General features: G+C 45.8%; 1 protein-coding gene across 1 annotated transcript; it reads left to right on the forward strand.

The window, feature by feature from the left end:
• Positions 1-588: 588 nt before the first annotated feature.
• Positions 589-9,198, forward strand: GHRH (growth hormone releasing hormone). Its single transcript, XM_030009434.2, has 7 exons — positions 589-785; positions 4,085-4,184; positions 5,019-5,150; positions 6,058-6,162; positions 6,773-6,910; positions 7,213-7,309; positions 8,180-9,198. Exons 2-6 carry the CDS (start codon positions 4,105-4,107, stop codon positions 7,274-7,276), a joined length of 519 nt encoding a protein of 172 aa, XP_029865294.1. The 5' UTR covers positions 589-785; positions 4,085-4,104; the 3' UTR covers positions 7,277-7,309; positions 8,180-9,198.
• The last annotated feature ends 2,239 nt before the right edge of the window (positions 9,199-11,437 follow it).

Below are 11,437 nucleotides of genomic sequence, written 5' to 3' on the forward strand. Positions count from 1 at the left end.
GCAGCACCCCAGGGAAGACCCTTGCCTTTTTCCAGAGCACATGAACGGAGCAGGGGTCTCCAGCTGCTTTGTGTGCTTGATGTGAAGCTGTGATGTTTGCGAGGGACTGAAGCATGAACTGCCCTGCTAACGCTAGCAGGTGTGAGTAACAAAGGAGAAGGAGGAAAAGGCTGATAATCAAAGAAAAAGAGAAGAGCAAAAAGATAAACCCTCCTGAGAAGGCAGTGTGAGAAAGTATTAATGGTTAACTCACTCTCATTGTGGAGTAGAAGGAAAAAATGCAATTGCAAAGGGAAAGAGAAATTAACCTTGCAAAGCAAATTTGTCATTCACTCTACCAGATTATTGTTGTTATTATTTGCTCTTCACTCTTTGAATGATAAAGAGAAAGCATAAAAATGACCCTCGACAATGGGCATAACACTCTCCCTGCAACCTCCCTGCCTGCGTCCTTGCACACACAAAAAAAGAGGATGCTAAACACAGCCTTTGAAATTCAGGAGGATAATTGATTCTCTGACGCGTAGAAGCCCACAGGACTCCTGAGGGAGCACAGGTATAAAAAGAGGAGATGCACCTCCCTGGCAGCCAGAGGACAGCTGGGGGGAGATCCGAGAGTGCCCTCCTTGCTCAGCACGCGTCCTGAGTCCTGCCCAGGCACCGTGAGGAGGGGACAGACCCAGCAAGGCTCACAGAAGCAGCTCTAGAGAAGAAGTATTTGCAACAGGGGAAGTAAACATCTGGGCAGGAGCCAATCTAGGAAGCACTTGTTTTCTAAGGGAACGGTAAGTCTAAGTCTCTATATGTGCATTTAACAAGGTAACGTGTATTCAGAAATTGGAGACAATTAAATTACACTGAAACGCAATCAAAGCTGGCATCAGTAATTAGCTTTGCCAGGTACAATAACCTTTGTACCATACAAGATTTTTTTGTACCAAGTTATAGACTGAAACAATAATTGAACTATAGGATAAATGCAAATCAATAGAATTATAATATAGATGAGCCTTGTAAAAACATGTTAGACGTTTACTAGCTGTAGCACAGTTTTCCTCTTTTGCGATACTGATGTGAGTTCCTTTTACCCTGGAAAATGAACACTGTTTTACTCACCCGTCAATAAAACTGTGTTTGAGCCAAACCAAAGTGCGAGGAGAAACGCAATGGTGTGTTACAGGTAACGCAAAGCCAGCTACAACGAGGCAGAGTAAGGCACTTAAAAGGATTTCTGCTTTTCTAATGTAGTATTTCATAGTATAAAAGTCTGAACTTTATAAAACAGCAGGCATGGTGAAAGCTTCATTTCCACTACATAGTGGTATTTTTAAGACTGATCAGGTTAAGGTTTCAGAAACAGTAAGACTGTTATCCCATCTCTCCAACATAATTTTCACAATGCTGCTGTTAGTGTTACACAGGATGGAATGAAGCTATTATGCTTTATCTGCTGGAATGGTGCTAAAAGCTCTTCATCTTAAGGGGAATTTATTTATTAATCATTTTTTCACATGCTGCCAGAATGGAAAGTAAGGTGTCCCTCACCTCGGGAGAATTTTGAAGGCGACAAGGTTTTGCAGAGCTGTCAAGCTGCCTGTATGCAGGGTGACACTTCAATTCCCCAGCTTCTCCTCTGAAATAACAGACACTTCTAGGAAGGGGCATAGGACTTTCATTTCAGACTCCTTCCCGAGGGAGAAAGGGAGTCAGAAATACCCAAAAAGCTGGGATGAGAAGCAGACTGTAATTAAGGGAGAGAAGACAAAGAAAGACAGGGGAAGAAAGTAAAAGCCAGAAACAAACAAAAAAACCAGTGCAAAGAAACTAATAACAGAGAAAGAAAAAAAAATCTTCAAGGGACAAAAAGTGATTCTGGAGAAAACCCCAGCATTCAAAGAAGAGAAACCAGAGATAGAAAGCAAGTGGTAATCAGGGCTGTATCCTAGGAAGAAAAAATGGAAGCAGACAGCATTGGGCTAGGTTTTCATTTACATTGGTACTTCTCAGCTCACATAGCAGATTTCCTGGTACTGATTAAATCTCCTGGCTGGCACTTTCTGTAGATGCTGGTGCCACAGTCTCCTGGTACCCTCCTGACAGATGCTTTAGATCATTTCCTCTATCTAAAAAGATCTGATCTGGGATTTGCCTTGGAGATATTTAGGGGAGAGGCACAAAAGAGGCATGCTTTTTCAAGTTCAAATGAAAAAAGAAAAAAAAAAAAAGCAAGCAGGAAATTTGCTCCAATACCAGAAGCCCTGTAAGTCTCTCAAAGTCACTTTTTTGCTTCTTCTGAGCATTCCTTGGCTCTCTGAGGGGCCAAAGCAATTCCGTAAGAGACCAGGTATCAGAGGTAGGGGAAGCCACCCATGAGTTCACAAGAAGCTCTGCTGGAGCCAGGAGCAACGGCACTGCTCCCAGGGGAACAGATGGGGAAGCTGCTGGTCCCCTGGCTGGGAGCAGGAGCAGCTGGAAACAGGGACCGGGCTGAGAATGAGTTTGTGATAGGAAACCCCATTTCTTAGTGCACTACCTTTTCCCATGTCTGTCCATGTACTTCTGACACTGCCACTAATTCTGTTATTAACTTCCACGGTATCAAGATCGGACTCACTTGCAAGACCACCGGTCCTTAATTAGCTTTCCCCTCACATATGTTGATCTACAATCAGGAGAGTGGGCAGCTACATCTGAGCAGTAAAAGAGAGCTCAGTGCTGATGCTTTCCATCAGAAAGGGCCCTATCCTACCACCACCGTCAGCAAAACCCACTGCTGGGAAAGTTCGTTTGGGCAATTAGAAGCCCAGCCAAACCCTTTTCATTTGGAACTGCTCCTTTTGCGAGAAAGTATTGTTATACATTTGGAAGGGTTTTTTTCCTCTTACAGAGATCAAACATCTTTCTGCTCTTTTCTTGTGTAAAATAAGACAGGGAACAGGGAAACTTGATATTTTAAAGATTTCTATCCACATTCTTAAAGAATCTTTTTTGAGCAAAAGATCAATCACTTTCAATCAAAACTCAGGAATAGCATTCACTGAAATACCTTTCTACTGTCCCTCGCTTCCAATGACAAAAGTATCGCATTCAGCTCCAGAGGGTGCGAGACCTCAGACGACTCTGTCCTGAGTCATTTGCAGCACTTCAGCCAGCCCCAGGACGCGGACACAAAGCACCGCAGCTGTCTGTTGGAGGGCAGACACACGTGGCTCAAGCCCATCTCACCTTCCACCAAAGCCGGTGCTCAGAGCTGCGTAGGCGCCTCACTGAGCAGCGTGGGGGCTCCTCTTGACACAGCAGCAGTTCAGCTCTCCTGAAGGGACGTATTTTGGTCCAGCCCCCACTCTCCCCAAGCACAACAACTGAAGGAATGGTGCATTTTGGTTGCCTAACCAAGCTCAGCACTGTCGCCTTCAATAAATGGGTTTGCCAGGGTTACCTCCAGGCCAGTATTACCCCTCTGCCCAGGAATTTTATTTGGACTTCCCTGTTTCTCCCTGATCTCTGGACAGCCAGCAAGGCAGCCCGGTCAGTTGTTATGCACGGACCTGTGCTGTACAGCCATGTGAGCAGACACACATCCCTGGGAAAGCGTAGGGCGGGAGGGGTCCCAGGGGCTTGTCGCAGGTGGTCCTGTGCAGGCAGTGAGGTTGCTTTTGGCAGCCCCTGCTAACTGCTGCCTTCCAGCATCTAGGTGCTTTTACAGCCCGTGCAGTGGTCCCTGGGGCTCACCCCAGCCTCAGAGCTTTCCTTCAACCACAGTAGCGGGACAGGTCAATAAGGGGGTCCCACAGGGTGAAAACCTGCTGATCAGCCCTGCCTCCCGACCCAAGGGAGACACCAGCTCCCCAAGGGGTCACACACAGCCACCGCCTCCAGGAATTGCACTCCCTGGGAAAGACTTTACCACATCCAAGACATTTCTGCATTGGGAAACACCATAACCACGAACACAGAGGCACGTTTCCAGTCCCTTCATGCCGATAAGTGAGCAGGGGGACTGAGAACACAAAGGTGGCACTTGGCCTCCTCTCCTGGCCCTGAGCATCTCACTGCTGCTGACTCAGACTGCTCTGCATTTCAGGTGACTCCAAAGGGTGGAAGATGCTGGATAAGGCCACCCTGCTCCTGTTCATGCATTTAGTTGCATGCTCCATCTCCTCTCCTCTCTACCCAGCTCTCAGGTAAGCTGCTGAGTGTTTTATCCACGTTGTCACTCCCTGCCTCATCTCTGACCTTGTGCAAAATAAGCACATGCCAAATTAAGGTTGCCAGCACTTCTGAAAGCCAGATGAACTGTATGTGTGTTGGTAAGCCTATTTCTTTGCTCTGGCTTAATTTTTTGGGGTACACTGCTAGCCTAGGGGTGGCTTCCAAAGAAGACAGACACCTGACAGAATATTTCAGCCCAAACAGTTGGTTTTAGAATTGAATGCTGGGTTCTATAAATGGAAATCTGGCAATCTCCAGAGCAGGCAGCACCTCCAGCTCCATCACTGAGTAAAACTTGTGCCTGCAGGCCACCTGCATTGAAGTCAGAACGGCAGATATTCTAGTACATGAACTCAACAGCTGCCTATTAATATTTCAAGTATTTCCTTGTCGACTGTTAGAAGTTCTAATATTACTTCCCACCACTACAAATCGATGGAAGCACAAAATTGAGCACTGGGTTCTACAATGTGGATTTGCAACATCCCATAGAAAATGCCTTAGCCTTGTGCCAAAGCCATGGTATAACGATACCAGAATCGCTGGAATTTTGCTCGAGAATGTTGGAAGCTCAGCGAGGGGGAATTGTGTTTGAGGCAGCTCTATCAACCATCTTTTCACTGCTGAAATAGCTTCAGGGCAGTTTCTAGCTGGGAAGAGTGACGGACAACACTTGCGTTACTGATGAGATGGGTATGGCAAAAGGAGAAAGAAAAAGCAGGAGAACAGGGAGCAGTGGTCAAGAAGACTGATCCCTGACTGGCAATTGAGCACGTCTCACAGTATGCCTTGGGTTTGTCTTGCAGGTACAATCCAGGGCCAGTTGCTGGCAAGGCCGTGAACTTCCAGCTACAGCACAGCAGCCCTTTGCAGAGCCATAACCCCTTAGCAGAGGAACAGAAGGAGGAGGGTTTGTTAACAGACCCCACTGAGAAAAGGTTTGTAGCTCACCTCTCAGCCCTGCTGCAGCAAGAGTACGCTGGTTATGATCTTCCCCCAGCCCAGGAGCAGACCAGCAGGTCACTTAGTCCCACCAGCACCACAAAGTCCAGGATCCAGGGGGAGAACCCAGCTGAGCCCTGCAACCAGACCAGAAGGCTGGGACTGTGCCAGCTCTCACCATCACCCATGTTCACAGCCATGTCCTGCTGTCCCCCAGCAGCAAGGATGTATTGATAGAGGCAGTGTCACAGGCCCAGGGCTCCTGCAGGGAACATAATTTTCCACCAGGCTCTGCGAATCCCTCTGCGTGGTTGTTAGAGCCTTTCCTTTCCAACCCTGCCAGGAGATGCAGGATGGTTATTTCTGTCTGAAGCACAGAGGACTCATCCTTACAACTGTGGGAGCAGCCAAGTGGCTTGTGCTTCCTTCACCCGTGGATTTTCAGGAGCCTGGGTCTAACCACAGGCTAAAGACCTGGAGGCTCCTGTCACCCTGTCCCAGACACAGCCCTCCAAGGAGGTGACAGTGCTGCTGCAGAGCACAGGAATGTCCCAGCCCCAGCTCTGCCCTCTCCCAGCCTGTGGTTCTCCTCCTCCTTCCCACTGGTTCTCTGACGTCACCTTTGGTTTGCAGGCACTCTTCCTTACTTGTTTTACTGTGGATACTGATTAATGGATATTTTATTTTGCCTCCTGCCTCCACATCAGGACTGAGCTCCCTCAAACCCTTTTACCCTCCAACACTAATGCAGTCCAATAACAAAAGGCATTTGCTATAGTTACCTGCCCCTGATACCAGCAGTGTTACATCTGGTGTATTTTGTCACCTGAAACACCCATTTCTCAGCTAGATGGTTCATTGCTACCTCAGAGAGCACACCTTGTGCTTGTCTTTCACCCCTAGGATGCAGCGCCATGCTGATGCTATATTCACCGACAACTACCGGAAATTCCTGGGGCAGATTTCCGCCCGCAAATTCTTACAGACCATCATTGGCAAGCGGCTTGGGTAAGCTACAGTGTTTTGCTGTCCTAGGGCTGTTTTGCTTATTACGCTGGGCAGTTTTTCACGTACATAGCAGAAGTAGCTGCTTTCCACTGCAACAGAAGCAATCTCTCCTGCTGTTCCACATCCCAAAGGGCATCCTGCATCCCTATGTCTTGGATCCCCCTAATCACAACTATCATTAAGCAGCCTAATTAACCCTTTCCTCCAAGGCTACAAGTGTCAGATCAGCTGAGAGCTCTACCATAATATCAACAAGCAATAGTATTTGCAAATAGTAGTTGCAATGATCATTCACCAGTAGGGAACAGTTATCCCCGGCCTGGTTTGAATACTGAAACAGCCTCTCCACTACCACTCAGGTAGCTTTGGCTAGATAGATCAGTGACTGCCACTAAACAAGACCAACTAGTTGGATGCGAGCCAGCTCCTGTCCCTCTTCTAACACAGAAGCAAATACAGCTGACCAATTTTCTTACTGGAATTAAGCAGAATGGCCCTAGGCTCAGACCCAGCAGGTTCCCTTGCTGTGCTGCTCAGCCTGAGCCAAACTTTGAGCTAGGGACTAAAAAGCATCTCTGAAACAAAGATGTTTCTCATCTTTGCATAACAGAAGCAGCGAGAGCAGCCCAGGAGAAGGGGTGCACGAATTTCTGACAAGGCGCCAGTCTGACAGCATCCTGATGGACAGCCGCTACCACCAACAGATGGTACTAAGGGACTTCCTGGGAGCCATTCTGCAGAATCAAAGGTAGGTGGGAATCAGTTCATTATCTGCTCACTGCAGAAGTAAGACAAGGTCCTTATTGCTGTCTGGCTTCCAGATGTGAAGCTACTGGATTAAGCATCATCTTTCAGGTACACTCAGGGACAGAATGTAGCTCTTACCTGACCCCATAACGCAGCCCTTCTCTTATGTGGGCAAGTAGGGTACAGATAAGGAACAGCCTGAGGTAGCCCGCACCACACACAGTAATAAAATAGTAGTGGAAAAAAAGAATTTCTCTCTCAATCCCAATTATGCCATCACTACCCTATTCTCTTCTTTCACAGGCCTCAGGACATCATCAGCAGTCGGTTAGAAGGCTTTCCCAGCACCTTGGCTAAGGTCATGTAAATACTTCTCCCTTTTTCATCTCCCCATGCTCTGGTAAGTACCATTCCCTGCTCAATTCTGTACATAACACACTGCTTCTGCACTGCTCAAGTGGTTTGAAGGCTCTTCTTCAGTGAAGCCAACTCCCACTGCTGTCCATGAAAAAGGGTGTTTGCTGCAATTTAAGGCGAAAAAACTCCCAGTCAATTTTGTCAAGTACCTAAAGTCCTGTTAGTCTGAACACACAGACCATGAGTGTTGTGAAGCTGCATGTAAATGTCTGGGAACAGGCTTGCAGCAGCCAAAAGCAGCCTTGTAAAGCTATCTGAGATGGTGTGCCCAAGCTAGGCTAAAGGCAGACAAAAGTCTTCCCCCAGGAGCAGAACCTGCCTCTAGATCCCTGGGACATTTCAGGTTTTCCCTGCACTGAATAGGAGAGAAAGTCTTACTGTTTTCTGTACACCTCACTCCTGAAATTAGTCACCTGGAACTTGAATTACGCTCTAAATCTTGCCAGCCCTGAGGGACTGAGAGCCAGCAAACAGTCCTTCTTTGGGAATACCTTTACTCGTACAAACATCAGTTGTCCTGTTTGAAGCAGCCTTATCTACTCCTCTGTGGCATAGAAATTAGGCCTGTCCAACCCTAGCCAGCACAATATAAAGGGGTGTGGAGAGACCTGTGTACATACTAAACAAAAAGGGGGCTGGGGGGGGGGCAGGGGGAAGATCAGAATGTTACATAAATTGTGCCTATGGATTCAGCGGGGAGAGCATGGCATTTCAGCAACTCTCTTGTCATACTTGACTTGGTTACCTTTCCACAAATAAGGTCAGCCAGGAAAAGCCTTGAAAGAATGAAAAAACTTCTGTGTGCACTCACAAAGTTTTCTCATAATTCTCTTTTCCTCCCACTTATGTCTAGAATAATTCAGAGCTCACGAATCTAACTGTACAGTAAGCCCTTCACAGCAATGAAGACATTCCTGGATGTGACCAGCTGGAAAGTGATGCATACACTCCTCAGATCTGTTCAAAGTAACACAGTTCTGATGCACTACTTAATTTACTTCAGTCTTTACAGTTTAACTCCCCTCTCTAAATACTGGTCTGTGTATTGAAGCAGAAAAAAATACCTCCGTGGTTTAACCTCAGGCTGCTTTACGTACAAAGACTAAAACAACCAGTACACTTGTAATCCTGGGGACATACTGTCTACTAATTAAGACTTTCAAATCACGAAGCATAGCAAAATTTCTGCCAAGTCATCATTCTGTTTGAGGGCCTGATTAATAAACATGAGGCCACCAAAAGGCACCTTTAGGCAACTTAGTAAATTGATTACAGCCTCCTCTAAATAGATGCTGATGGCACAACCACACATGCAGCTCTGATCAGGGTGAGGCAAGACATGAATCCACACATCTACCACCCATAAGAAATGCTGCTGTGGGCTGCTGCTGTCTAGCTCCTTGATACAGAGCCCTGGAAGAAAACTGAACTCCAAAAAGCTCAACTACAGTTACTGCTCAGCCTTGAGGTGTTCAAACCAAAGCTACACCTCTGCAAGACCTAAAGGAGATCCCTGTGCATCAGATTGGGCTGTCACTATGTTTTAATTTAACATGCCATCCAGTGGCTCTGAACTCCACCGTGGCTAGACTTACAACTGTATATGTTTTCAAAGAAGTAAGTTATTAACCCAGTGATCTCATACAGCTACTTCCTTCTCTGTCACCCCAATTCTCCTATTGTTTGTGTAATAATTATGTCTTCAGAAATGTAAATAACATCAGGATGGGGTCTGCTTTCCCATCATTAGCAGGAAATAAAAGTTGTTCTAAATAAACCTGTCCAACAGCAGGTCAAGATGGCTTTTTGTCTGTTGAGAAGTTAGTTTCTTGATTCTGGGCCCAGAATGGAAGATGTCACTCAAAGACAGCAGTCAAGTGCACGGAGGATGACTCAGAGCTGTGCTAACGAAGGCATACAAACACCTATTAAAGCCTCTGAAATCATCCCTCCTTGCACCCGAACAATTCCTTGATAGTCTGCACTAGATACCATCTCATTTTTCCTCAGGTGACCATGTTTAGGACAGTAGGCTTCAGTATGCATGGAAATTAGCTCATACTTGTACTGAATCCCTACAGATTACATTCTGCCTGTTCAGGTTTTACAATTCCAGCACTATGAAAATATTATGAACTGCCCAGCAGGATGGGAAGCAATGAGGGGATGTTCAGGGAGATCAGTGAACCTGTGACAGCAGCAAGCACACTAATGGGTATCTGTTACCCTTCTGCAGGCAGGCAGCTGTCACAGTGAGACATAAGGCATCCTTCTGCTTCACAGTACAGCTGGACAGAGAACCCGCAAAAGAAAAAACAACCTGAGCAGGCCTGGTTCAAAATCTGTTTGTAAACCTGTTCTGTAACAACTAACACACTTGAAGCTGTTAGGAATTACACGCTCCAAGGAAAGGAATTACAAAAAATGAAGCAGCTTCCTAAAGTAGTAAGTAAACATGGTAGGAAAAAAAAATTACAATTCTGTTAAGTGGCATAAAAACTATATGCAAACACCAGATTGGATACTCCCAATAAAATCAAAAGACCTATCAAAAACACTTTGGAAAGACCTAAGTCTGCATGATTAAACAGCTGGACAAGTAGAGCTATTTGGAATAAAAGGGACTCCTTTGAATGTTCAATTTGCATCAAAATGGGGAAACAAATGCTCAAACTCTGGGAGATTAACTATAAAACCAAATAAATCAAACCAGAAAACATCTGAGGAATAAAAGGCCAAAAGAATAAAAACAACCCTTCCTAACACATAGCTAAGGAGGTAGAAAATCAATAGCAACATGCACAGCTTAGATAAGATACATCACAGTAGCACTCCATGGTTTTCTTTTTGCATCTGTGCTCTCCTTGGATAACATGCCAGAGCTCTAGAGGCACAGGGAAAGTACTATCCTAGCATGAAGTATCAGTAGAAAAAAATTAGTTATAAAACAAAGCTGATAAGCAAGTAGTAACAAAATGTCAGGCTCAAAAAGAACTCACCAGGGTGAAAAGGACTTCCAGGGTAAATACTACAAATAGTAGCTTAACTATTTCTTGCTTAAAACTCCTGTAGTCTCAGAGGACTTGAATGCAGCATGAGATCAGGTTTCTGAAGGAGTGCAGAGGAGGTCAAAGGAATAGTTCATTAAACCTCTATGGTGTCCAGTATAATGTTCACAATGAACAAATGGGTAGGAACTATTACAAAGAACAGAAACAGTGAGCTAAGTGTGAACAACTGCAGTGGGCAAGAGGCAAGATGGCTTTTATAAAGTGGAATCATGTCTCACACATGTGAAGTTCTTTGGAGGATTTGGCTCTACAACCTTTATCCACATACTTGCTGGTTGATATAATTTTCTTGGATCTCCAAAAGACATTTGATAAAGTTCCTTTGCCAAAAGGCCTTTAAAGAAACTAGTCTGACATGGGACAAACAGGAGCCAACACATAGATGCAGGGGAGGGAGCAACTGTTAAGTTTCCCACGTGAAAGTTGCTCATCAGGAGATTTTGGCCTTTGGTTATTACTATCAACATGTCCTTCAATAAAGCCCAAGTCTGCTGCCTCAACATTGCTTAGTGGTCTTGAAGGTAGTAATTAATTGAGAAGTTAGAGCTCAAGTAACTCAAACATGACCACACCACAACCAGCAGATTCCTGGCATTTGGTTTCATAGAAGAACAGAGGCAATAACCTCAAACTCATATTTGGAGTGAAAGGTTACTTCTAGAGGCTGGAAAGAAAGTGAACCCACTCCAGGGACCCACCAAACTTGTCCGGGTCAGACACAGCCAGGCACACCAGCACCACAGCTGGCGCTCTGCAAGGGCCAGGCCCCGAGGACGACTCCTGCCTGACCCCCGAGGGCCCAGCCTAGCACCATCCTGGAGTCCCAGAGAACAGCCATTAGCAGAGAAATGCAGACGACAGTGCCACACAAGGGACAGGCAGGAATAGGAAGCTCCCCCCAATAAACATGTCCCTCTGGGAAAGGACATGAAAGAACAGGAAGCTTCACACAGCAATGACTCATACACAAAATTACCCACCAGAAAAAGCTCTTTTCATTCTCATGTGAGCCCAACTTCCAATCACAGTCTCCAAGACAG

Source organism: Aquila chrysaetos, chromosome 3 (assembly GCF_900496995.4).
Source record: "Aquila chrysaetos chrysaetos chromosome 3, bAquChr1.4, whole genome shotgun sequence".
Lineage (NCBI taxonomy): Eukaryota > Metazoa > Chordata > Aves > Accipitriformes > Accipitridae > Aquila > Aquila chrysaetos.

What these genes read in the sequence shown, in the direction of transcription:
- GHRH (XM_030009434.2), top strand. Translation starts at nt 4,105, where the DNA reads ATGCTGGATAAGGCCACCCTGCTCCTGTTCATGCATTTAGTTGCATGC. An exon ending in ACAGACCCCACTGAGAAAAG is followed by an intron (nt 5,151 to 6,057) that starts GTTTGTAGCTCA and finishes TTTCACCCCTAG; the next exon opens with GATGCAGCGCCATGCTGATG. An exon ending in GCCATTCTGCAGAATCAAAG is followed by an intron (nt 6,911 to 7,212) that starts GTAGGTGGGAAT and finishes CTTCTTTCACAG; the next exon opens with GCCTCAGGACATCATCAGCA.